Source organism: Asterias rubens, chromosome 5 (assembly GCF_902459465.1).
Source record: "Asterias rubens chromosome 5, eAstRub1.3, whole genome shotgun sequence".
NCBI lineage: Eukaryota > Metazoa > Echinodermata > Asteroidea > Forcipulatida > Asteriidae > Asterias > Asterias rubens.
In genome coordinates, this window is record NC_047066.1 from 8,833,940 (window position 1) to 8,861,891 (window position 27,952).

The following is a 27,952-nucleotide window of genomic DNA, read 5'->3' on the forward strand; positions in this document are numbered from 1 at the left end:
TGTTAATGAAAATAGTGTCAAAGTCAAAACAATTGCATTTAACAGGCATGTGAGTAACTATCCATGAAAAAAGAGGAAAAGTGAAACTGGACCAAAAAAAGAGGAAAAGATACTATTCCTATACTTTTGTACACAGAAAGTGACAAAAAAAGGAAAGTCAAAACCCCAAAAGAGGAAAATCAGCCGAAAAGAGGAAGTCTCACATGCCTGATTTAAGTTATTGTTATGTTTTCCTCTGCAATGTGAACTTTCATGATTGGGAGGAAACAAGAAGAAACACACATTTTATTGCAACCAAACAAATTTTCATTTATTAATTTTTATTTGCTTACATGTTCTTAAAAGGACTACATGTTTTAAATACATGTAACCTTGGGTTGTGACAATGAATGCCTATGTCTATACATGAAGACATACATACACAAATTAATTCAATATATCAAGGGTCAAAGTAGCGTCATAATTTATTCAATATTTATGTCATGCATAATACAAACATGACGTATTGATTCATACTTTACATGTAATTATACGACTTATGCTGTACACTATAGACAAACTTCTGTACGTAAACAATAAATATTTGTACACACTACATATCAATCTTGGCATTTCCTTAAAGGCAGTGGACACTATTGGTAATTGTCAAAGACTAGCCTTCACAGTGTATCTCAACATATGCATAAAATAACAAACCTGTGGAAATTTGAGCTCAATCGGTCATCAAAGTTGAGAGATAATAGTGAAAGAAGAAAACGCCCTTGTCACACGAAGTTGTGTGCGTTTAGATGGTTGATTTCGAGACCTCAAGTTCTAAACTTGAGGTCTCGAAATCAAATTCGTGGAAAATTACTTCTTTCTCCAAAACTATGGCACTTCAGAGGGAGCTATTTCTAACAATGTCTTATACCACCAACCTCTCCCCATTACTTGTCGCCAAGAAAGGTTTTATGCTAATAATTATTTTGAGTAATTACCAATAGTGTCCACTGCCTTTAAAGGGTTTTAACCCTAGGTTAGCATAAAGAGAGAAGAAATATGCATTAAAACCACCGACAATTTTCAGTTGTTTGGTCTTTTTTTTACCCAAAGGCACTTCTTCCTTTATTACTTAGCTAACTGACAAGCCCAGCAAAACCGAACCGTAGAGAATATGGCTTAGCAATTTCTGCTCAGCACAAATAAGCATTGATACCAACCCTAAACTGTACTTGTGAAATGCCAGTTTGGCTGGTAACTTTATGCTGGTAAGCCTAATTTTGTTATGCTTAGCTACTTTTCACGCTTAAGCAGCTCAATCAAATTGGGGAATTGGGCCCTGCACTACAGCCTTCTGACACACAATCATAAATATATTGTTAAAGGCACTGGACACCCTTGGTATTGTCAAAGACCAGTATTCTCACTTGGTGTATCCCAACATGTAAATAAAATATCAAACTTGTGAAAACTTGGGCTCAGTTGGTCAACGAATTCGTGAGAGAATAATGAAAGTAAAAACAACTTTGCTGCACAAGTAAGTCTGCTTAATAAAAGGCTGCAGGACTTAAGTCTTTTAATATTCAGTAAGAAATTACCTCTTTCTCAAAAACTAGATGTCTGTTACTTCAGAGGGAGCCATTTCTCACAATGTTTTATACTATGGGGAGCTCTCCATCGCTCGATACCAAGTAAGTTGTTATGCTAACAATTATTTTGAGAAATTACCAATGGTGTCTAGTGCCTTTAACGACAAATATTCCCACAGCATTGTTCCCCCACTTGTCATCTCGACCGATGGTTGTCTCCCGCCTCCATGCAATATCAGAACGACCAAGTCCTTCATCATTCGTCAACATTTCTTATCCAAGACGATCCTACCGTCCTTATCTTTGACTCGGATCCTGCCCGTGGAGTATCTCGTCTCTTGGCGGCCATCTGGGTAGACTGTCTTCACCGTACCGTCGGGGTACTCTCGTCTCTAAAACAAACAAACCCACGATAGCAAAATTAATAGCTGTAATGATTAAAAAGAAAAAAAGAAAAGAAAAAAAAAAGCAACAGAGAATCTGATAAAGATTTTAGAAAATACGTCACAACACGAAGCACTTGAATAGTGTTTTTGTGTTTTACCCTACATCAACTAGCCTACGTGTGGACAACAGTGTGCACCATAATAATCATAATATCGAAGCCTCATATAGCGCACGTATCTACCAAACAAGGTTATTCAAGGCGCTGAGTATATACAAACTTTCAGAAAGGTAGGTAATTGCAGTGATGAATTCTGAGACCCAGTTATTTAGCACCTTATAAGGGTTGACAAGGTGCTATGGCACACATACTAGTCACAGCCAGGAACACCGGGGTAAACCCCCTTCTCTTTTCGATAAGTGCACTGGGTTCTTTTACTTGCGCAACAGAACACATGGGACCAATGGCTTTACATCCCATTCGAAGGACGAAGCAATGGTTAAGTGTCTTGCTTAAGGACACAAGTGTCACGGCTGAGACTCAAACCCACACTCTGCTGATCAGAAACACCAAAGTTTGAACCCTATGGAAAAGAGCTAGTGTGGGATTTGAACCCAAGACCCCCGCCATTCTACAGCAGAGGTCCTACCAGGTGTTTGATAGTCAAGCCAACCCAGGGACAGGAAGTCAGTTCCAATCCTATATGTCAGGTTCGGTATAAACCATTTGTGTAGGGTAAAACTAAACACAACAATAATTTAACCTTGGATTACATTACATCCATTAACTAATTTGTTAACTTACTAATTATTACACTAATTAATTAACTAATTGATCAGCTTACTAATGAATAACAAATAAAGCACCAACAAAGCACTTATTACTTAGTTACTTAATTAATTAATTAACTAATGGAGCATTTTAGAAACTTAAGACTAGGCCTGGTTGCTTGTTTAAGGGTACACCATAGTAATTTATTGTATAGTAAAAAGGTCTAATAGTAGGCCTACAGTAATTATCACTGGTTTAAAATCGAATCTGCTCGTCCCTGGTTTTGTTCTGCCAATTGGCTCATAGAAAAACTCACTATTTCTAAGATCAAAGAACAGAGGGCTATACATGTACATGTATTTGTTTTGAAATAAGTTCAACAGGGATATTACAGGGAAGAAAATTATAACACAAACAAATTCATCATGATGTGTCACACATGGTATTTGTGTGTATCTCTTTGCTTTTTATAAAAGCCAGCAACATAAAACTTAAGGCCCCCAGGCCACAGTTATTAGGTTAACTTGATTATTTCCTTACAAGTGACTCTATTGTATGTTCTAGGGTAACTTTCATTTTTGTCTTGCTCTGTGTTGTTTGATTGCATTTTTGACTGAATGCCGAATAATTAAATAACAATAATAATAAAAAGATTTTTAAAAATTTTTTTTTACACAAACACAGCAAAAACAACACGACTCAACAGTCAATTTTAGCATGAGTGATTGTGTTCTTACATGTAATGTAGGTCATATTTATAAGAAGCAGATGGTTTTTGAGAAAAATAAAATGCTGTCTTCCGGGCAAAAAATCTAACATCTCCTGAATATCACTCAAGACGATGGTTCTCTGACACATTTATCAATTTTGCTTCTTGTTTGGACAGATAACCACTTATTCTTTATTGACATAAGCTTCTTCATGTTAAAGTTTTCTTGTCACTTATTAATGAAAGAAAATGTACTAATTGGATTAACTCGTTCTATGGCTTTAGAAGCCAGCTAAGAGGAGTACATGTAAACGAGGTAGTAAGACAGGACAGGGTTTGGTTTAAGGGCTGCTTGCTTGCTATTTATTCATATGTTCAAAGATTTGTGCTTTTGTTGCGTTGTTTATGTTGTGATATTTATTGTTTTTGTTGCGTTGTTTATGTTGTGATATTTATTGTTTTTGTTGCGTTGTTTATGTTGTGATATTTATTGTTTTTGTTGCGTTGTTTATGTTGTGATATTTATTGTTTTTGTTGCGTTGTTTATGTTGTGATATTTATTGTTTTTGTTGCGTTGTTTATGTTGTGATATTTATTGTTTTTGTTGCGTTGTTTATGTTGTGATATTTATTATTTTTGTTGCGTTGTTTATGTTGTGATATTTATTGTTTTTGTTGCGTTGTTTATGTTGTGATATTTATTGTTTTTGTTGCGTTGTTTATGTTGTGATATTTATTGTTTTTGTTGCTTTGTTTATGTTGTGATATTTATTGTTTTTGTTGCGTTGTTTATGTTGTGATATTTATTGTTTTTGTTGCGTTGTTTATGTTGTGATATTTATTGTTTTTGTTGCGTTGTTTATGTTGTGATATTTATTGTTTTTGTTGCGTTGTTTATGTTGTGATATTTATTATTTTTGTTGCGTTGTTTATGTTGTGATATTTATTGTTTTTGTTGCGTTGTTTATGTTGTGATATTTATTGTTTTTGTTGCGTTGTTTATGTTGTGATATTTATTGTTTTTGTTGCGTTGTTTATGTTGTGATATTTATTGTTTTTGTTGCGTTGTTTATGTTGTGATATTATTATTTTTGTTGCGTTGTTTATGTTGTGATATTTATTGTTTTTGTTGCGTTGTTTATGTTGTGATATTTATTGTTTTTGTTGCGTTGTTTATGTTGTGATATTTATTGTTTTTGTTGCGTTGTTTATGTTGTGATATTTATTGTTTTTGTTGCGTTGTTTATGTTGTGATATTTATTGTTTTTGTTGCGTTGTTTATGTTGTGATATTTATTGTTTTTGTTGCATTGTTTATGTTGTGATATTTATTGTTTTTTGTTGCGTTGTTTATGTTGTGATATTTATTGTTCACAGTCACCTACATTGTAATGTAATTGTACATAACCTGCACATGTCTTTGTAAAAACCACCATCATGAAATAAGCGTTTATTGATCTAAATTGAAGTCACAGATTAGGATTTAGGGGTTTAGTCCAGGGGGGTACGGACTCATCAATGCTCGACGATTTTTTTTTTACTTTTTGTTTTTTTTATTCTGTAAAAACTTTTTTTGTAACGAGATGAGGGGTATGTTAATTCTGCTTGTGTCAAACCCACATTCACTGCGACCATCAGCCAGTTTCTCCCCCACCCAACTCTATTCTTGTTGACCCCTCCTTGAGCTGGTAAAAGCCATTGCGGATCTGGGTTGGCACACCACCGGGCAAAGCATGGCAGATAGGTCTGCGCTCTATCAGTTTCTAGAGAACGTCCCAATCCTCGCTGTCTGTGCGGCATAGTGAAAATGGAAATCACACATTGCTACTAATTTAGGTTTCCCAGCAACTATGAAGAATGGGTTGTGTACCTGAGAAATGCTTTCTTTTGATTGAAGATGTTTCCATTAACCTCTTCTCTTCATTAAAGTCTCCTAAATGTCACAGGAAGGTGACTGGAAACTCTAGGCAGACAAACTACCTGACTCAGAATGGTACAACGGTGGTATGTTGAAACTGAACTTCATTCATTTCAAATTTTTATTACGTTGACGGTTTTAATTAATTCACATTCCCCCCCTTCTTTTTAACAGGGGAGCGAGCTCATTTTCCGTCTTTTTAGGGCAGAGGTTTCTGTGATTTGACCAATTTTTGTTGTTGGCTGGTACAGGTAGCAGGCTCTCCTGAGCCACACCTTTTGTCTGGGCTTAGCAGACAGTTGGCTTTAAGTAGTTATTAGTTCAGGCCTGATACTTCACAGAGGCAATGAAGGCGATTGCCTCCATGCCCCCTGGTCATTGCCTTGGTGCCCTTGAAATGCTTAGTAAAAACTTCAAATGTCCTCATAATAGAGTGCCCTTTAGCTTTACTCAGGCCTGATACTTCACAGAGGCAACGAAGGCGATTGCCTCCATGCCCCCTGGTCATTGCCTTGGTGCCCTTGAAATGGTCTAATAGAAATTTGTAATTACCCTCATAGGGTGTCCTTTACCAAGGAGAAAATGCCTCGGTGCCCTTGCTCTTTCAAAAATGAAGCAAACAGGGCTGTTAGTCCCTTTTATATTATCGCTAAGCTGCCTCTTGGAACTATGTGTAATCAATGGTGAAATGTGATATCAAAGATGTGTAAAAACGATACAGTTCCTGCAAAGAAAGTAGTACAGAACATGCAATCAAAATGCATCACACCAAAATATGATCAACTTGTAATGCACACAATGATATGAAGCACATTATTTCAAATAACAAAGTTCAAGTGGGTGTTGTGGCCAAATAATAACAAAACCAATAAAACAAGTGAACAGTAAAACAACATTGAAGGAAAGAGAATTAATGACAAAATAGCAGATACAGGAATATAATTAAAATGACACTGTCTACATGTACAATGGGTTTTAGCAAATCAAATATAGTATTCAGATTGTAAATTTGCACGAACAGAGGAAAATACCAACATTTCCCTCAAGTCTCTAAAAAGTATGCTGTTTTGGGACGCTCATTTTCCTTCTTTCAAAGGATTTGGGTACTTTTTGTAACACAAAATGCAATGTCAACAAATTTACATTAAACTTACACCGTTTGAAGATAATGATAGAAGAAAGCTTCCTTTAAAATAATACTGGCTGAGGTGCTGTAGTTTTTTTGAGAAATGAGTAGAACATCATCACAAAACTACATTTTACATGCTAGAATAATGTTCATCTTCAGAGACTTGTTTTACTAATTTCTTAAAAACTACAGCACCTCAGCAAGTAATATTTTAAGGGAAGCTTTCTACCATCATTATTTTCATTATTTTCAAACTGTGTGAGTGTAATCTGTGGACATTGTGTTTCGTGTCTTACAAAAAGTACCAAGACCCTTTAAAGGAGCTGTGTGGTTACAAATGTATGACCAAAGCACGCCTGTGTGGCTGTTCATAGAATTATGAGCGCACACCCTCAACAGTACGTGTGCTTATTTTTCACTTCCTTATGAAGACCAAGGTCAAAACAAAAAAGGGGAAAATAAAAGGACTCCATAAGGAAATTCTAAAGACATGGGTGCCCCACAAGGAGTTTCGTGTACAAAGTCTATGGGAAGATCTACAGTACAGGTAGAATGGAAAGAACAACAGGTGTTGCCACAGGGAGGCAAAAAAGGGAATGTGTGCGCCCTATGAAATTGGGCCCTGATTATTTTCGTTATGGTAAACTTACCTTATACTGGGCAGTATGAATTTCCCTCTGGCCGTTAGGGAACTCCATCGTTCTCTCTCCGTTGTTGTCGACTCGTAGCACCGTCCCGTCAGGGAAGATGCTCTCCTCGTTACCGTTGGGGAACAGATATTTAATGGTCTGATCGGGAAAAGTGATCTCTTTCGTTCCGTTGGGGTAGTGCTTCTCAGTTTGGTTGCTGGGGAAAAAGAAAAAGTTTTTTACAATTATTATTACAAGTTCTTTCGAGATATTGTGACAAAAGTAATTAAAAATCGTCGAGACGATGACTAGAACAAGCTAGTCAAAACGTTGAGACCAATATTAAGAACTTGCTCCGCGATAGTGAAGTTAATAACAAGAAGTCCCTTTGATCCAGTAAAGCTAAAGTAGTAGTCTTGGCCGATTTTCTACCTTCTGCCCAGGTAGTAGTTATAAAGCAGGGGCAGTTATTTTCAGAAATGAGAAGTCTCCCACATTCCGAAAATCTACTCTGCAACAGTCAATTAATATAAAACAAGACAACCTCTAAAAAACCCACAATCTACCTGCAAATAAGATACACACATGGAGTTACCGCAAACCAAAAACATATTGATACCTCACCATGCAATGCCTCAAATCCCATTTAATAATTCAACAGTTTAAATTGTGCCCCTTCATGTAGCATGATCACAAAACACTATGAAAAGACAAAACATTGATAAAGATCTAAGACGAAGCATTCACCAGGCTAGTTCCCAAATTGCAGTACCTTATTACTCAAAACATAGTCCTACATCACAGATCTTCTACAACAACGTAACATCAGACCAGGCCTTAGATTGTCATCATCATCACACATACTCTATGTTCCCAAAACTCGCTGGCAAGTTACAGAGACCGTGCCTTTTTCCAGCTGCGCACCGCATCTCTGGAATCCCTTGCCAAACACAACCTCAAGACTCATCTGTTCAATTTGTCGGCTTGCTAGCTTCCGGCGCCTTTGAGTGGTACCATTCAAGACACTGTGTGCCTTATACATTTTATATTATTACTATTATTATTAACCCTGCTTGCAAGAGCAAAGCTTGCAGCTTTTTCTGCAGGCAGATGCCCCTACACTGACAAAGGTAACTTATTAACTGCAAACTTTGTTTCATTCAGCAGCTGTCTGAAACAAATTTCTTGAGGTTAAAGGAACTTACTTGTTGAACTGTAGAATTTCCAGCCCATCCGGATAAGTGGTGTGCGTCGTCTGTGTTTCAGAGTAGTAATACATCTGGAAAGACAAAATGAGAAAGAGAGATTAAAATGTTATGGCAGGATAGTGAAAGCTGCTGTACGTCTAGCCAAGTTTATTTTTAATTATTGCCATTACCAAACGTATACCTTCCCTTTAAAATAAAAAGCAAAAGCAAATTTGTCAATTAGCTAGCCTGGTACTAAATAAATGTGACATAATACCATTATCTACAATAAGTAAAACAAAAAATAAACATGGTCATTATCAATTTCAATTTTCACTACTTGTTTAGAATTAGAATATTATGTAAACAAATTGTTACCACTCTTTGGTCCGGCATGATCTGTTTGATATCACCATTGAAGAATGTAACGATGACAGACTGACCATCGGCGCTGATCTCCTTTCGGGTCTGGTTGCCGTAGGTGATAACTCGGCTACCGTCACCACGAATCTCCTCAATCTATCAACAGTTTCAAAATAGCATCATCAGGGAAGATAATTTATATTTCTGGTGTATTTATCATTATCATCACTGAAAAAGGTGACCCAAAGACTAAAAAAAAATCATTAAAATATAACAAAATTAAAACAGTAGTACAAATCAGTGTAATACTGACAATAAAATAATGTGGATAATTTATTATTATAAAAGAGAAAACTATACAATATTAAAAGAAGAAAAAATCAGTGGGGAAAACAGAACAAAAACAGTGCATATCTTTGTCATGTGTAATCATTATCAAGAGGAATGAAAGATGCACACAACGAAAAATAAGAAAAAAAAAGAAAAAAAAATGCATTACAAATCTTTGTCTCACAAATAAGTTACTAAAATCAAACATGCACACAATAAACTGTACAAAAAAGATATCAGAAACATATGATGCACCGCAATTCTTTGTCAAACATGAACACAAAACAAAACTGTGGAAAAAGAGCATGTCATAAACAAATGCACTACAATTCTTTGTCAAACCAGAACACATAATAAACTGTGGAAAAAAGCATATCATTAACAAATGTACTACAATTCTTTGTCAAACATTAACACAATAAACTGGAGGGGGGGATTGAAATAGCATATCAGACATGTCAGAAACAAATGCACTAGAATTCTATGTTGAAAGACTGTTGAATATGAACACAGAAAACTGTGGAAGAAAGAGCAAATCAGGAACACAAGTGCTACAAATAATTATTTGACAAAGACTCATCAACGTGAAAAACAACATGTACATAACAAAGCACTGAATAAATATTTGACCAGCAAGCTTGAACCCAGTTTCATAAAGCCTGTAAGCACAAATACTTGCTAAGCACAGAAAAATATTGCTTAGCAAAAAAAAACAGATTACCAGCCAAAATAAAGTTTACACTTGGGCCCCACTCATCTTTTGCTAAGCAAAGAAATTTGTCTAGCAGTAATTTCTGCTTAACAGCTTCATAAAATTGGGCCTTGGTCTGTTTCTACAAACCAACCTTTCCATTCGGATGGTGAATCTCTTCCTCATCCTCCTCATTGTTATTATTGGACGACCGGTTTACCCCCAGGACTCCCATTCCGCTGGGACTGACCGCAGCCTGAAGCGATGTCGACGCCACCCCTCTAGATGCTTCCAAACGCCCCTCATCACCCCTGACTGGACTGAAGAGATCCATGGACTGGTCTGCCATCCCATTGTGGGGCTCATTCTTAGGGGAGTCTTCAAAGTCAAACCTCACGGAGCGCTTTCGCTGTGATGGTCTACGGGGCTTCGAGGAGAGTGGCATGTCATCATCGCTACTGCAAAATCAATATTGACCAAAGAACTACTCAAGGCTGAGCCTCACATTGCGTATCTGAAGACTTTATAAAGTCAAATTTGAGACCTTTTAAGACCTTTTTTAATGCCACCCTTAACAATGTTTAAGACTAAGCCAAATAAAGTAAATAAAGCAGGGTAAAACAACTTAATGCACTCACACTTTATGGTATTTGTTTACACGAAGGGTAATTGGGCTCTTTTTGAGCTGCAGGAAATTCATTACACGCTGCATCTATTTTTATTTAAGAATAACTTAATTTATAACTTTTAAATGCTTTTAATGCCCAAAATTTTAATAAATCAATTTTGGACTTTTCATTACTTTAAAGGATCCGTTCAAATTCTGTAACAGTGTCCATCACAAACACGTTAGCGAAAAATGTATCGTAGCAGAGTAACAATCCAAAAAGACATTCAATATCCGCATTTTTATTTTCATTTTAAATTTTACTGCATCTTGGAATGAACCCATTGGATGTTCAAAAGCAAGGCTAGGTATCCCGTAGATTCTAAGATACTGTGAAGCCTGCCCGTTCAAAATGGAACATTGCATAATCATCCTTAAAGACACTGGCGCCTTTGGTAATTGTCAAAGACCAGTCTCCTCACTTGGTGTAACTCAACATATTCATAAAATAACAAACCTGTGAAAATTTGCACTCAATTGTTTGTTGGAGTTGCAAGATAATAATGGAACAAAAAACACCCTTGTCACACAAAGTTGTCTGCTTTCAGATGCTTGCTTTCACACCTCAAAATTCTGAGGTCCAGAAATCAAGGTCTGAAATCGAGGTCTTCTTTCTCGAAAATTACGTTACTTCAGAGGGAGCCATTTCTCAGTGTTTTATACTATCAACAGCTCTCCATTGCTTGTTACCAAGTAAGTTTTTATGCTAACAATTATTTTGAGTCATTACCAATAGTGTCCAGGGCCTTTAATCAAGACCTCTCAAACACATGTACCTTGCTTCTACAGCTGGTTTTACGCTCATACTGTCCGACCCTAAGTTTGGGTGGGATGTCTTCAGGCCCTCATGGTCTGATCTTTGATGTGGGTGAGACATCTTCACCATCTGGCCATCTGATCTCGAAATGGACACCCCTCGGTGAGTCGACTTCAACCCTGGATCGCCAGACCGTGAATCCGATGATTTCACAGCAACACCATCTGATTTTGAGGTGAGAGGACGGGTTGTTGGAGCAGGGCCAGCTCTGGGGTGTTCTTTCAGAGAGTCTCCTCTTGGACGTGATGGATCCACGATGTCTTCCCCCTCTGATGGGTCCCCGATGATGGACAAGGGAGGCATCTTTTGTTTCATGATCACAGGAATCTGCTGCTTGGGCTTTTGAAGGTTTGCCTTGGCCTTCAATAACAGAAAAGATGGGCATAACAAATAATTTGTATGCAAATGTTCTGAAAAAATGCAACCGGCAAAAAGTGAAAATAACTAAAAGTGCGTTTCACTTTTCTGGATATTTCTTCCACATACAGAAACGAATACAGTATCTTTTGAGACATGCCAAAGTTTACCATAGTCACTAAAGAAACCAAATAGAACTTAAGTAGTGCGGTTGAAGGATTCTCAGATTTTCATCTGACAAGGACGGTAGGACCGCAACGACCTGGAAACCATGTACGACCTGGAAACCATGACCTGCCATGCTAGAGTCTGTGTGGGGCACTGAACGGGACTTGTGTAGTGACCCCATAAGAAGAAGAATGAAGAAACATTTTTGTCTTGGCCTCCAATTAATCCAAAAATGGGTAAATAGGACAGTTTTATTGCCGACACATTACACAAAATCCAGGCAAAAAATGCACAAGGCGTAGGATAAAAATCAACTGCCACCAAGGGCTCATTGCTACATACATGTAGGCTTTGGGCTGAAACAGGGTTACCCCCTTCACAGTCCATTAGGATGAAGGCATGGTTATCATCCACTAGAAGCTTGGCTGGTAGAGGAGCAGTATGCAATACTTTCCCTACTTTTTACCGAGCAATCATGGTTGCTTCAGGGCACAAGCTTGGAATCCAACTCACACTGGCAATGACTCCTCCAAAGGGAGTAAAAACACATCCTACAATACCTTGGCTCTCTCATCTTCTCTCTTCCATGCTTCAAGTCGCTGCTTTTCCAGCACCTTAACTTCCTCCCTCAGCTCTGTACTCTCATTCTCCAGGATGTCGATGCGATCTCTGAGACGAGTGGAAGACGCTGTCCATCTCGTCTCTCGTCTACTCATCTCTTCTTGGAGATCCGACAACTGCAGACATTGGGCCATGCCACAAAAATATTTTAGAACGAATGCTCAACCTAATTTGAATGTTGATAACGTGCCTGTGCTGATAGCGCTTTACATGTTTAAATTTATAGTTTTTTAAAACTGGTGGAAGCAAGATTTCGCGACGAATTAACCAGATCCATTTTAATGGGTTTTGATAATTTTTAGCCATGACATGACCCCACACTCACTGTGAATGAAGATGTGCATGTATGTATTCCTTGCAAGACAATTACAGGTTTATCTTTCTTGAATTGCGAGGTTGTTCTTTCTATCAATGGTCAGAAAAAGTAATCATAATTACTTGTCCTAACTTAGTACTAGCCTTAAGTTTTGAATAACCTCTAAAGAGTCATAGGACTAGTCGAAAGTTAGGACTATCTTTATGAAATTGACCCATGGTCTTGTTAAGAAAAAATAAAAGACACCTCCTTATAACTAAGAACAATCTTGTTGCAAAATAAAGGGAAAAAAGAAGAAGGTCTAAGGTTTACCTGATTCTTCAGCATCTCAATCTCCTCTCTATCTTTCTTGTCCGGAAGAGCTCTCGCAGCCTTCTGGTATTTCTCAAAAGTACGTTTTTCTTTCCTGCGGAAGAAGTTAAAGTTTCTCAAAATCAGTCCTTGAAACTAAATAGCTGAAATGCACAATATCTACTCCTGACAAGAAAAACCAACTGACAGCACTGAAAGTATGCAAATAAAACATGCATGCTTATTTATTATGCATGAATATTTAAATTAACTAAAGCAAAGAATTACCATGAAGTGCCATTTTACAGAAATTATCTCATGCAACGCGCTTCCCAGCCATCCTGCAAATCTAACTTAAACCTTTCACCCGCCTTGGGCTCAAATTAAGAAGCAAAAGCCAGGCAATGGGCCCCAGGCAATGGACCCAAGGCAAACCCATGTACACATCAAGCATGTGGATACATAGTTTACAAAACACTACATGATGTACACGTCACGTACACGTCAATGCATCCAGACGGTCGAAAGTGCAAGCTGATATGTACGTCACCTTGGACCAACCATAACACAGATATGGAAAGCATGAGTCACAGCACATTTATCCTATGAAACCATTGTATCCAATGAAGTCATTGAGCCTGTAAAGACCGAGTCACACTGCAGCGATAACGGAAACGATAACGATAACGACGCAAAGAGAACGCATTATATTGGTTGAATTGCTCCACGCAGCATACGCCCACGCTTATTCAACCAGTGGAGGGCGTGCATTTTTAATGTTCTCGTTTTCGTTCTCGTTATCGAGGCCTGAGTGACCTGGCCTTAAGACCAGTGCCTGTATTTATCCAAGACAGAGGACCAGTCTAGATTGTGGTCACCTATCACGCCTATAGGCAAAAAGGCCTCTTAAGGGAGCTGAGGGAGTTAATGCTGAATTTGCATACATGCACATCATAAAGTGACATCATGTTTACTACATGCATAGTTCAATAAAGAACATTCAAGACAAAACATAGAAGCAAACGATATACAATGGATCTATATAAATTACAAAATATGACCCACACACATTTGGGCATTTCTCGGAAATAGTTTCAGGCAAAAAGATGAAGATAACCGTAAAAAAAAGTTGTTTTTTTTTCACCATGAAAATAAAAACCAGTGAAAAGATCAGAAGCTGACAGCAAGTGAATGGTGACACAAACGACGAACCATAGAAACTTAGTGTTGTTCCAATTTAGGCGTTGAGTTTAAAGCTACTTACCATTTCTCATCTACGAAGTCATGTTTGTAAAAAGTTTAATAAAAACGATAACATTTTATAAGTTTTTATCTCTGATTAAAACAAAAATTCATAACAATATCTTTTAGGAGAAAAAAAAAGGAATTTTGGAGTGCCTTAACACTGGACACTATTGGTAATTGTCAAAGACCAGTCTTCTCACTTGGTGTATCTCAACATATGCACAAAATAACAAACCTGTGAAAATTTGAGCTCAATTGGTTGCGAGATAATAATGAAAGAAAAAACACCCTTGTCACACAAAGTTGTGTGCTTTCAGATGCTTGATTTCACACAGGGAGCCGTTTCTCACAATGTTTTATACTATCGACCTCTCCCTATTACTTGTTACCAAGTAAGGTTTTATGCTAATAGTTATTTTGAGTAATTACCAATAGTGTCCACTGTCTTTAAGCATCACTTAGTGACGCACATGAGCACTACGTGTATATCAAAAGTCATTATTACTATTATTATTGAAAACATATTCTCAAACAATTCTGGAACTTCAGACAAGAAAAACACTCCTCACCTCAATTTCTTCATTTCTTCGTCTTTGTATTCCTGGAGGCTGTTCAGCTCTTCCGCTTTTAATGTCTGAAAGTCAACGACCTCTTTATCCAAAGCGGCGAGTCCCTGACAAAAGAAATGGTGAGAGTTAGAGAAGCGGTTAGACACCATTGATTTTGTTTTTTTGTATTTCAAACCTCTTGTGGTTCAACCTGCCCCCTCCCTCTACGCCCTCATCGTGCCACAACCAGGACTCGAACCCACACTCTACTGATTATCGACATCACCAGATTAGTTGCCAGTTGTAATCGGGTTCAGATGTCTTAACTACTGAAGCCATCCGTAAGCTTGATTGGTAATGAGAAGCAAGCTTGGTTTAAAGGGTTTTTATACCTTTTGTAGATCGTAGATCCAAGTTTTGGCAATGACATGAATCCCTACTCATTGTGAATGGAGATGTATTCTAATAAAGTTTTTAAGTCGTCAACTAAAAAGAAAAATTTAAAATCAGAGAGTAATGTCTTATGAAGAGTCGCGTAAATACATTTGCACATGGTTAAATAAATTTTGTTTCCTGAGACGTAAACATATTTTTTGAGACTTTGTGTCTTGTGTTGTACAAAAAGTACCCAAACCCATTACGCGGACATCACTCTTGCATCTCTATTGTTGCTTTCTTACCTTCTCCCTCTCTTGCCTCAGCTTGGCCAAGGCTGCGTTCTCTCGACGGAATTTGGCAATCTCCGCCTCCAACTCGCAAAGTTTCTCCTTGAGGAGTTTTGACTGGAGTCCCTCAGACGGTGAGGGTTCTTGGGCTTTTGGCTTTGCCGTTACCTGCATTTAAGAAAAAAAAAAATAAAAAATTCAACGGAATCATGATATCCCACGACACCAACTGCAGTTTTTAAAATAATAGTGGCTTCTAATATACATGTACATGGAGAGCACATATCGGTCTCTCAGTGACGCTCCTAGCGTTGTAACATACAGTATTTCCTGCAAGGTATGTGGGACTACATTTTAATTATGAGTCCTAATCCTTAGCACCATGTTATGGTTTACAAGGTGCTTTGGCGCACTATAATGCCAATCAAACCAGGAACACCTGGCGAACCCCAGTGCACTGGGTTCACATCGGTTAACAAAGGCACCATTATAAGTGTGTTGTTAAGTATTCCACATTATAACACCCAAGCAGATCCTTGCCATTTGATTGGAGGATTGTCCGTCACTTGTTAGCAAATAAAAGTACTACTGCACGCTACGCCACTCAGGGTGCATTTTTCGTTCCATCCGAAAAGTACTATTAACATCACTGCGTGCTCGTGTCTTTGGTACGGCAGCAGTGTTACTACAAGGCACACACTAGGATTCGGCACCTGCGTGTCTCAAAATAGCTGTACAGAATGCACATTGTCAAACAGGCAGACCCCCAAAAGAAACGGGTGTAATTTTAATTTCACAATTAGAAATTGTAGGCCTACGCTTTGTTTATTTTGAAAGTTGTATCCTCCAATCAAAATGACAAACATCTACTTGGATGTTATATAAAACAAATAATGAATGTTATTTAATCGTGCAATAGTGCAAATATGTTCATTCATTGAAAGATGGAATGTTACATTCAACACGGCCTGAGCCTCGTTGAATAGAACATTCCATCTTTCAACTCATGAACACATTCGCACCATTGCACTCATGAACATTCATCATTTGTATACTAATCAGCCAATAAGTTTTGAAAACAAATTTTAAATCATTGGCCCCCCCCAAAAATGAAAACAACTAACAGAAACAAAGACATGTTGTTCCGTGGCCGACGTACCTTCTCCTGACTCTGCTTCTGTACTGGTTTGAGCTTTGGGAAGAGTTTGGACACCAGACTGGATGTTGGAGGAGAGGCCATAGCATCTTGATGTGACGTTTCTCCTGATGATTCTTTTCGTCCATCGAGAATAGACCTGTGCCCTAAATTTCACACAAACAACACACAAAGTTAATAATTTTCAAATTCATAACACACAAATAATTGTGGGAAACTATGTCAGTTTACAGAGCCTTTGTACAGCCACAATGAAAGCATGCCTCAACCACAATGCAAACAGCAAACCCGTAATATTAACGTAATAAAAACTGCTCATTTGGGGCACGGGTCTATTCATATGAAAAAATGCCTGACAAAATTTTGCACTTAAAAATCTCTTTCATCTCCTGAAACTGCCTCTATTGAAATGTTTATTGGTCCTGTGTGAAACCACGTTATTGACTTTTACTCTGTTAAATTTTCTGCAAACACATGTTTCTGTTTAGGGCTTCAAACTGTCAGGCAAACATCAATCGTATGCCAAAGCAAATTTGTTTTTTCCGTAAACAGAAGAAACTGACATTAAAGGCACTGAACACGTTTGGTAATTTTCAAAGACCAATCTTTTCACTTGATGTATCCCAAACATAAGCATAAAATAACAAACCTGTTAAAATTTGAGCTCAATTGGTCATCCAAGTTGCGAAAAAATGGTGAAAGAAAACACACCCTTGTTGGACGAATTTGTGTGCTTTCAGATAGGAATAAAAGATTTTTGGCTATTATTATTTTAGTGAGAAATTACCTCTTTTCAAAATCTAAGCAACTTAGCAGGGAGCCGTTTCTCACAATGTTTTATACTATTAACAGCTCTCCTATGCTTGTAACAAAGTCAGTTAATATTTGTTTTGAGTAAATATCAAATGTGTACCTTCCCTTAAAGTTTGCTGTCTTTTATGGTGTTACATATTATTCCCATGAGATAATTTCGAACCTTTTCTGAACACTGCTGGTGGGGGTGTAGATGTTGCTGAAGGTGCTCCTGCAAGAATGACGCTAGCATCATCATCCTCCTCTTCCTCCCCATCATCCGAGCTCTCAGACACAACCTCCCCAAAGTCTCCCCAACTCTCATCATCCTCAAAGTCTACATCAACTGCATGGGAGGAGGTGGCAGCTTTCCTCTGCATCTCTCGACTCGGTCTCTTGTCTTCATCCTCCATATCACTGTCTTCGTCTTCGCTGGCGTCTTCTCCGCCCTCTTCTGCAGCATCCCCTCGTTCTTCGTCTTTATCGCCGGTGTCAGCAGATTCCTCATCACCTTTAAGAATCTTCTCATCTTCATTTCCGGTTGCTGATTTTAACTGGTGTCCACCAGATGAACCTTGAGGGGCTAATCTGACATTTCCTTGTCTCTGAGACATTGCGTCAGGTATTTGCTCGATTTCGTCTGAGTCTTCTTCCGTTGCACTTCCACCCGTCTTCCATGTTTTTCCTTCCTTGACAGGATCTCTCTCTTCCAGGCTGTGTCTGCTGTCATTATCGGTTAGCGTGCGATCTGCGTCGGCATAACTTTCATCATCAACCTGGTCATGTGCCCTGTCAGTTGACACTGGTTGAGGCGTAGGAGCAGATTTTATCAAATTGGACGGTCTGATTGGTCTCTGATGGGAATAAATTCAGCAGTGTAGAAAACAAAATTACTTTCAATTACTAAATGGCCCGCTGCCAATGGCATAGTCTTGGTTCAAGACTGTCCAGTTTTTAATATCTCCCCATGATCAATTGCCACAAGAGGGCGCACTCTCACCATAGACAGCTAGGTTCTCGGAACAGGAGAATAGGGCCCTCTATTGGAGACGCTGTCAGCGACAGAAATTAACAGCGAGTGCCTTGAACCAAGACTACACATGGCAGTGAGGCTGAGAATAACTGACTAAGTTTTTGTCAAAAACTAATGAATAATCTTTTCTATTTCTCTGACCACAGACAACACGCTTCTTCATATGAAGAAAAGAAAGAAAGGATGTTCTGCTTTACCTCCTTTTGCCGGAAGACTTGCTGCAAGGTTTTGACAACGACAGACGCATCACTGAAGAAGGAAGCGTTCTCATCTGCCGCTTCCTCAAGTAACTCAAACAAGTCCAGCTCATCCTTCTCTACCTACCAAGCAAACCACAAGACATAAAATAGAACAAGAAACTATTAACGAGACAGTTTGATTAAAAAAAGTTTTAAATGGATGAGTTTAAAGACACTGGACAAAATTGGTAATTGTCAAAGACCAGTGCTCTCACTTGGTCAATCTCAACATATGCACAATAACAAACCTGTGAAAATTTGAGCTCAATTGGTCGTCCAAGTTGCGAGATAATAATGAAAGAAGAAAAAACCCTTGTCACATGAAGTTGTGTGTGTTTAGATGGTTGATTTCGAGACCTCAAGTTCTAAGTCTGAGGTCTCGAAATCAAATTCATGGAAAATAAAAAACTACGTCACTTCAGAGGGAGCCATTTCTCACAATTTTTTATACGATCAACCTCTCCCCATTACTCTTCACCAAGTAAGGTTTTATGATGATCATTATTTTGAGTAACTACCAATAGTGTCCACTGCCTTTAAATCATCTATCCAGGGGTACTTGAGCATCATTACCCCTAGTCATACAGCTATTTAAATTACAAGGACCATATCTGCTATCACTGACTCATACATCTAGCTGCATATTTATCCCTAGGTGAAGAGAAGCAATTATGGTTCATTATCTTGCTCATAAACACAAGTGTCATGACCGGGATTCAAACCCACATCCTGATGACTTAGCCACCAAAGCTCGTGTCAGATTAAACCGCTTGGCCATGACACGCCATAAGACAAAATCAAAGTTAGGTGCGTTTCAAGTAACTACAAAAGAAATCACTGATAAATGTGTGAGAGACAGATATAAAACATGCCTCCAGTAATTTTTGGTTTAATAAACTTCTTAGTCAATTCCTTTAACTAGATCTTTTGATATCTAAATGAAATTGAGTGCCATCCACGTCAGGTTTCCTGGCTCATTTTTTGTTTCAATTCAACTCAGTAACGTTTATTTCAATGCTCTCATCCGAAACAATAATGCAATTTTTTTTATAAATTACAAAATCAACATAGTTTGAGGTATGATTGATGAGGTACACAATGATTAAATAACCAGCAGCAATTTAATGACAACATTTAGGTAGAAAGGTTAAGCGAGATGCTCTTGATCCCTAACCTATGGACAGACAAACACTTAGTACAACTGTGGTAAAATATGGTAAACGTGGAGGTAGGACAAATGAAGCAGACAATAAAAGTGTGAAACAAGGCCAATAACTTAAAATACACCGAAGTTTATACTTCGAACAGATACATAGAAAAAAGAAGTTTACTGATCCTCAGTATCTAGGAGTGTCACATAAGAAACAAAGCTCATTGTTCGTTGTACAAAGTAAATAACTTTCTGAGAAAAAAAGATGTTTGAAAAAAAAATAGAACCCACCTCCTCATTGTGCTTCCGTTCCTGCATCCGTATCTGGAAGGACATCTCGATGGTATCGTCGTGGGCGGCGCCCTCTTTTGGCAAGTCGTGGTCAGGCATTTCCTCATTCGGCACTGCGTCCACTGTGATTGTAGGGTTGTTGCCTTGTCTTGCCATATCAGCAGAAGGCTTTGGCTGATTGGGTAGCTTTTCCCTGGACAAGGGATCGTGATGGCTGGTCTTTGAGGCTAAAGGAGGTTTAGAAGCCACTTTGCGTGCCATCTTAAAAAAACAAAGTGGAAACTTGTTCACCTTAACATCTTGTATGGCATTTATGATAAAATTGTTTTTAGCCAATATAGGCCTACACAAGTATTGTGTGCCACCATACGTGGGTAGGCACTATCCCATACATCTGAGGCTCATTTCTTTCACACATCACAAGTTTATGTTGACGCAACTTTGATGTACTCCCAGTGCACAAATACAGTGCCTAAGTTATATGCAAGCCAGTGCATGACACTTCTTTGATTAATTGTGCCCCAGCAATGAGAACGGAGGTAAAGGACATAATGACCTTTTAAAAACGGATAACAACCCATTTTTTGTAAGGTCTTTTTTTAATATTCGGCTACATGACTGTTTATGTTTTTGAAGGTTTTCATGATCAATAAATTATTACAAGTATTGTTATTTTTTTCATTTGTGGAAGGGTATCAAACACAGTAGTGATGTACACCGTTTTAACGTGAGATTACAGACTTCGAACTTGACCTTGACTTAACATGGTGTGCTATTACAAATCAATTTGCCTAAAATAAAGAGTATGAAAAATCAGCCATTTTAATCGGCCTTAGACACTGATCGATTCTGAATAATTATGAGAACAGTTTTCAAGAAGTCATTTTTAGGGAAACGTTTTTCACACTGCACAGGCTTGTACTTTTTATACTTTTTATAATTGCACATGTGACTCTTGCACTTTACTTTTATCATGCGAGCAACATTGAAGAATAGGTTTGGTTTCCTTTTCACATCCTCAGATACCTGGACAACCATCTTAACTCACCTGAGGTGGCTCTTCTTTCCTTTCTCTGGCGCTCCTCTTTTTCTTTTCATCACCCTTCTTCGTCTCCCGCGTCTCTGGCTTCAGCAAGGTCAACTTCTTTGAGACACCGGATGCCTGCTTCTGGCGACCCCCAGCCTCGACTGGCTTTGCAGACCATTCATCTCTACCATCAGTCTTAGAAGACTTATTACCGGGAGGCAATGATGATGGACCTCTTTGGGCCGTTCTTGAAGATGGAGGTCTGGGTGGTTTCTTTGAGACGACGCCAAAGCGGGCTGTGCCTGAGCCTTTGCGGAGGAACTCACGCCTGGGGCTGTCACATGGAGAATCTTGGGGATGATTTTGAACAGCAGGCTGATTCTGAAGGGAGAAGAATCAAATTTTTTGTTGTTTTAGAAATCTTGATGATTTTATTGTCATCATTGATAACCGCAAACCGACACAAATCTGTCTCTCAGGCAGTAAGCATGGTTCAAACATTTGTTGTGGGGTGTCCTGGTCGTGCAGGGGACTCAAGTTCAGTAGTTTAAAAGAATGTGGGTTCGAATCCTGGCCTGGTCAGTCACAACACCTGTGTTCTTGATAGCAATTTTATTTTATAATAATTGCATCCCTCCACTCAGGAGTACAAATGCATACCATCAAGAACTGGAAAGTAACCTGCAATGGATTGGCCATCCTGTCCAGGGGGAATAGACAAATATTTGGTTTGCGGTAACACCATGTGTGTATCTACTTTCCGGGTAGAGTTTGTTTTTAGAGAACTGTCTTTCTTTATTCTACGCCTGCAGAGTAGATTTATCAGATGCTCCGGAGACTTCTCAGTTCTGAAAAGGTATGGAAAATTGGCGGGACTACCACTTTAGCTTATAGGATCGTTATTAACTGCACTACCGCAAAGTGAGCACTACGTTGACAATAACTATAAATGGTGATCCTGCCTTTAACTGAAACACTAATGGAAGAAAAAGCTGAATAAATACCGTTGACTCTGATTCTGCCTTGAGCTTGAGTTCTAACAACTCCTCAAACGTCTTAGCTCTAGAGCCCAGTGCTGATTGAATTGGTCTGTCATCGAAATCTTCAGCTGCATCTTGTTGTTGACTCTTCGAGCTCAGCTTTGAAGAAAATTAAAAAAAGTTCATCTATGTAGCGCCAAAGAAAAAAAAAACACAGACAGACTTAAAGGCAGTGGACACTATTGGTAATTACTCAAAATAATTGTTAGCATAAAAACTTAATCAGTAACAAGCAATGGGGAGAGGTTGATAGTAAAAAACATTGGGAGAATTAGCTCCCTCTGAAGTAACGTAGTTTTTGAGAGAGAAGTAAATTTCCACGATTTTGATTTTGAGACCTCAGAATTAGATTTTGATGTCCCAAAATCAAGCATCTGAAAGCACACAACTTTGTGTGAAAAGGGTGTGTTTTCTTCCATTATTATCTCGCAACTTCGACAACCAATTGGGTTCAAATTTTCACCGGTTTGTTATTTTATGTATATGTTGAGATACACCAAGTGAGAAGACTGGTCTTTGACAATTACCAATAGTGTCCATCGCTTTAAAGGAAAGCTGCTGCCTGTGATACACTACTTGGTGATTCGTTTTTGCGTAGAGGGTGAACAATTACAAGCTGTTGAAACCACACCTTATTATTCAAGGAAGCAGCATCTTGTAAGCTGTCGTCTAAAGAAATCTCCTCCGTCTCAGTCTCGTCTTCCTGCTCCTCCTCCTCTTTATCTTCAAGCCTCGCTGCATCGTCTTGGTCCTCTATGTAGCCATAGCTGAGTTCAGAGGCTGTCTTGGGTAGAGGGTACACCCCCTCCTCTAAGACGGAGTTTGCCATCTCACTCAAGGAGTCCACATCTTGCTTCTGGTTTAGAAAAAAAAAAGTATTAAAGGCAGTGGACACTATTTGTAATTACTCAAAATAATTATAAGCATAAAACCTTACTTGGAAATGCATAATGGGGAGAGGTTGATAGTATAAAACATTGTGAGAAACTGCTCCCTCTGAAGTGAAGTTGTTTTTCGAGAAAGAAGTAGTTTGTCACAAATTTGATTTTGGACCTTAGAATTAGATTTTGAGGTCTCGAAATCAACTTTGTAACCATGGTGTGACAAGGGTGTTTTTTTCTTTCATTATTATCTCGCAATTTCGACGACCGATTGAGCTCAAATTTTTCTCTTGTTATTTTATGCATATGTTGATATACACCAACTGTGAAGACTCTTCTTTGACAATTACCAATAGTGTCAAGTGTCTTTAATGAAATTGGGCCCTGATGTCTTACGTTCCATGTCATAAGGCGTTCCTTATTGAGAAAACTTTCATAACTTAAAACACTTTGTAAACCATTCAATGGTGCACTGCACTGTACATGTTGTAAATAAATGGGACCAACAAAGCTCAGTTTTTTTGTTTTTGTTTGGTGCTTAAGGCCTGGGCCCAATTTCATGGCTCTGCTTACCGTAAAGGCGTAAGCACAGAATCGGCGCTTACGGAAGCAGAGAATTCTGTGCTTCTGGCAAGCATATTTCACGGGCTAGCGGCTAATTTTGGCTTCTGCGCGTGCGTACTTCACATTACTAGGTATTGTACGCTTACAAGGCTAGTGCAGAAATTTTGCGCTTGCACGTAAGCGGGGAATCGTGATCAGAAGCGTAGAATTCAGCGCTAAGCAGAGCCATGAAATTGGGCCCTGGTCACACAGTCCCGATAACGAGAACGATAAAAATGCACTCCCTCGATTGGTTGAAATGCTCCACGCAGAATACGCCCACGCTCATTCAACCAATCGAGGGCGTGCATTGTTATCGTTGTCGTTTACGTTATTGTGGCCTGTGTGACCGGGCCTTAATCCTTCAAAGAGAAAACTTACTGAATCAGGAGAGCTCGCATTATCCCTTTGTGCACTCAACAGCAGTGGATTGAGTACCATCGGGCCTGCCGTCTGGGATAGTGAAATGGGTGCTCTGGTGAGGGCGTCTCGAACACTTGACCCATGGGGGCTGGAGGGCGGACTCCTAGGTTGATGGAGACCAAGGCGAGGTCGAGGTGGCGACTGCTTCACCTGTTGAATTCCTTGGGTTGAAATTGGACAAAGCACTTGGTCATTATCTCCTCGTCAGATGGGTTGCACCAAGTGTCTTCGACCGCAGTATTTGATGATAAACGATAGCAAAAGTGCAGGCGTGTATGCGCGGCGCCCAACTCTCAGTTGACGATAGGCTTTAAACGCGTTCACGTTTCGTCAACGATGGTGGTCAATGACGTCGTGTGCAATCCATCAATTAAAGAGGGATTCCAAGGTCAAGTTCAGTTTTTTATGCACCCATTTTTTTAATTGATAAAATCCTTACGAGTGGAGACAAAATTACAAGTATTTATTTGATACTCTTTCGATGTCATGCAAAATGTGTAATTGTGATCCAGATGGCAGATCGCTCTTAAACTTCTACAGGTTTGGCATTTCATGTATATGGTGCACTACATAAAGTGCTTTAAACTGCCAGCACAATTCTGTAATGTTCCTTTCACTTTTTGTTGGATATTGTTGGAGAGAAAAAAGTAGCTGAAATCTTGTGTATATTTTGACCTTTACCTCCCCACTGCTTCTGCCGCTGTGCCACCAGTGTCTGCTCCACCCTCTGCTGTTCCAGCTGGAGCATCTGGAGCTGTTCTTGCTGTTGAAGCAGCAAACGTTCTTGCTGCTGGTGTTGCCATTGCTTGAGCTGTTGGAAGCGCTGCAGCAGTTTCGCCTGCTCCTTCGCTTGGTGGTGCTCTGCTTGATCAACAACGGCATCTGCTTATGGACATTTTTTTTTCAAAAGGAGAGTTCATTTGATTATTTCCCTCTATTGTTTGGTGCTGTTTTAATTTGCCAATGACCCGTCCCCATTTGCAAAATATTGGTTAGTTTGACACGGAAAGAACCAGCATGGATAAACGCATGCAATTTCCCTTCTCTCAAAAACCGAAATTCTAATTAATCTCAAATATTCTCATTACTAGAATAAAGTGGTCTTCATACTTATTAGTTTATTCTTGTCTTTTCATTGATACTTTTTATGTATTGCACCCATCCTTTTTTTTTTTTGGGGGGGGGAGGGGTGCTCTGTGTTTACTGCAATACCAAATAAAGTTTGGAACGACCCAACTTTAACACTCAAGTTGGGACCAGCCCAATACTTGTGGCAATGGTCAAGTTGGGGCGGAACTGAGTTCTACCATGTCTACTCTACACACTGAGGTGTGTGCCTCAAAATTACACTGTTGTGGCATACTGAGGTACATGTATGGGTTGATTGTCTCCAGAAACACACGGATAGTAAAAGGGTTAAATTGAATCGTTGAAACTTGTACAAGGCTCAATGTCAACTTACCATTTTGCAAAAGTGCATGTAGCTCGGGCGGCATCAGTAAATGTTCTTGTCTCGTTGGTGGTACATGTACCCCCGGCTGGTTTTGCTGGGCATGGTCTCCGAAGACAGGGTCTGGATCCAGAACCACTCCGGCTCGGTTCACCCAAGCATTGGTTCTTGAGGTTGCATCCGTCCTTGTATTGAATGTAAAGGGCTTCTCGGTTGCCATGTCTCAAGGCAGTGTGCGAAGGATGAACTGCAGCAGTGGACAAACAATCAATTTGTGATATTCTTAGCAACTTAAACTGAGCCTCATTTCTTCTTCTTCTTCTTCCTTATATAAAGTGCAGCCTTCAAATGGTTGAAGATGTACGCACTGCGTGTGAGCGCATGTGTTGACTTAGGCAACAGGAATTTGTGTCAGGTGCAGATAGAATTATGTACAGGTGCGAGTAAAAAGCTGGAGATGAGGTTTACTTCAGCCGGGGGTCCCTTAACGCCAGTTTGAAAGCATCATGGCTCTGCTTACCGCTGAATTATGCGCTTACGCGCAAGCGCAAAATTCCGATGCTAGCTGTGTAAGCATAACAAGAACATGCCACAATCTCTCGCAATGTAAGACCAAAACTGTTTAGATTTTAAAGCACAATGAAGTGCAATGCAATTGCAAGTGTTTTGTTGTAAAAAGTTTTGATACTGAAAAATAACTGATAGATAATAAAAAAAATAAAAAAAAAATTATCTAGGGACTGTTTACATCGCGCACAGAGGTAAAAGATTTACCACGATTTTAGGGACACCTCGAAAACAGGACCTCTGGACCTCCTATGATACAATAATAAACATAAACAGTCAACACGCGTAGATCGTAGGAGGTCCTATTTTCAAGGTGTCCCTAAAAATCGTGGCAAATCTTTTACCTCTCTGTGCGCGATGTAAACAGTCCCTAGATAAAAATTGTGTAGTTTTATTTGCCAAGCAAAGAGTCTCCTCTCCCTTGACCAAAACTTAGAAACACGTAAGGCTCCACTGGATATTTGCACTTGTAAATGCAAAAAGTTTGGTATTTTAGGCATTTCTACAAGGTACAAAAATATGTCATAATGTTGAGGCCATATAAAAATATTTGCCCACCGAAAAAGTTTCATCAAACACTATTTCAATTCACAAATCATGATGATCAAACCGTGTGACTGAATATTTTGATGAGCATTCTGGAAAAAAAATACAGAGGCTTAAAGAAGCCATGTGCCTTAAATCATTTTCTAATATTTTTTGAGATTTTTTTGTTTAACCCTCCGATCAATATTATTAATATTAACATTTAAACGATCATCTTGTTGATTCAATTATCACTGTTTATTTATACGCTTTATTATAAATTTTAAGAGAAAAAAAAGGGGGAAAAAATAAATAAAAATCAGATTTGAAAGCCAATGATTATTACCACTTTTTTTTTAATTACTTATTTTTGTTATTTTTTGCAAATTACCATGGTAATTTTAAAATTTCATTAAAAAATATTTGGGGATCTTTCCGTATGGCGCCACCACTTTTTCACTCATTTTTACAAAAAGGGATATATCAATCAGGTAAATAAGTTCCTATATTATTTTATATCGAATGAAAAAGTGGTGGCGCCATACGGAAACTTTTCCAAATATTTTGAATAAAACAAAGACAACTGCTGGCTATAGAGTAATACACAGAGTCTCAAAGAACACTTGTAGTCACTGTAGATGTTTCTTCCATGTATGGCTTCACCGGGAAACTATGCTTTCTTGTTTGCCGTGAAAACAGGAAAAACTCAAAACAAATGGGGCCAGTTGAAGTCATCGAAGATCGGTGTGTAGACTGTAGTGTGAACATTTCAACATGTTCAATGTTCATCAAGTTTTAATATATGTTTGCATACTTCATATTAACAAAAGAAGGTAATTAGGGCATCGGTTGATATAAGGCATCATTATTTTTTTCTCAATTCTAAGAAAAAGGCATAATAGCGTGAAAACTGGTAAGGGGAGGATACACGTACACGATCATCCATGGGGCACGGTGACTAAATGATAGATCTGAGAATCGACTTATAACGATAATACCGTATACGGATTTCTAGCATTATAATCGTAGTCCTACATATGATAAAAAAGTCTTACCTACGCAGGAAGGTTCACAAAACAGTCACCATCAAGTACTGACCAATAACACTAACACTCAGACACAGCATGAACAGTAAAACAAAAAACAAAAAAACCTAAACGTGAAACTGAAACACACACATCAACATGATGAACCGCGCCATTTTGTTCGAACTCAGTCCTCAACACCTCGTACTCAGATGTATGAATCCCCCTCGTATTCGAGTTAGTACGGGGTCGACTACATTGATTTGAGAATGAGAGGGTCTATGGTGGCCCCGAAGGGACGTCAAAAAAAATAATAAAATAAAAATTATCGGCTCAATGCACAAGCTTGCTCAGGGAACCATACCCTTACAACCCTT

At 38.7% G+C, this 27,952-nt stretch overlaps 1 protein-coding gene across 2 annotated transcripts; it reads right to left on the minus strand.

Moving 5' to 3' along the window:
• Positions 1-1,658: 1,658 nt before the first annotated feature.
• On the minus strand, positions 1,659-27,760 carry LOC117290801 (centromere protein J-like). Of its 2 annotated transcripts, none has more exons than XM_033772360.1 (21): positions 27,606-27,760; positions 25,471-25,705; positions 24,690-24,890; positions 23,967-24,169; positions 22,733-22,957; positions 22,066-22,200; positions 21,083-21,442; positions 20,035-20,295; positions 18,552-18,674; positions 17,506-18,175; positions 16,533-16,675; positions 15,389-15,541; positions 14,730-14,833; positions 12,937-13,030; positions 12,248-12,424; positions 11,122-11,522; positions 9,833-10,136; positions 8,673-8,813; positions 8,313-8,386; positions 7,129-7,324; positions 1,659-1,960 (listed from the first exon to the last, which is right to left on the minus strand). In XM_033772360.1, the coding sequence occupies exons 2-21, from the start codon at positions 25,676-25,678 to the stop codon at positions 1,832-1,834; spliced, it is 4,302 nt and encodes a 1,433-aa protein (XP_033628251.1). In that variant the 5' UTR covers positions 25,679-25,705; positions 27,606-27,760; the 3' UTR covers positions 1,659-1,831. The 2 variants fall into 2 exon arrangements, with proteins under 2 accessions (XP_033628251.1, XP_033628250.1); XM_033772359.1 differs by having other exon boundaries at positions 24,690-24,893.
• Positions 27,761-27,952: the final 192 nt, after the last annotated feature.

What these genes read in the sequence shown, in the direction of transcription:
- LOC117290801 (XM_033772359.1), bottom strand. Translation starts at nt 25,678, where the DNA reads ATGGCAACCGAGAAGCCCTTTACATTCAATACAAGGACGGATGCAACC. An exon ending in GCGGCAGAAGCAGTGGGGAG is followed by an intron (nt 24,170 to 24,689) that starts GTAAAGGTCAAA and finishes TTTCAACCCAAG; the next exon opens with GAATTCAACAGGTGAAGCAG. An exon ending in ACCAGCAGTGTTCAGAAAAG is followed by an intron (nt 16,676 to 17,505) that starts GTTCGAAATTAT and finishes TGTGAAATTTAG; the next exon opens with GGCACAGGTCTATTCTCGAT.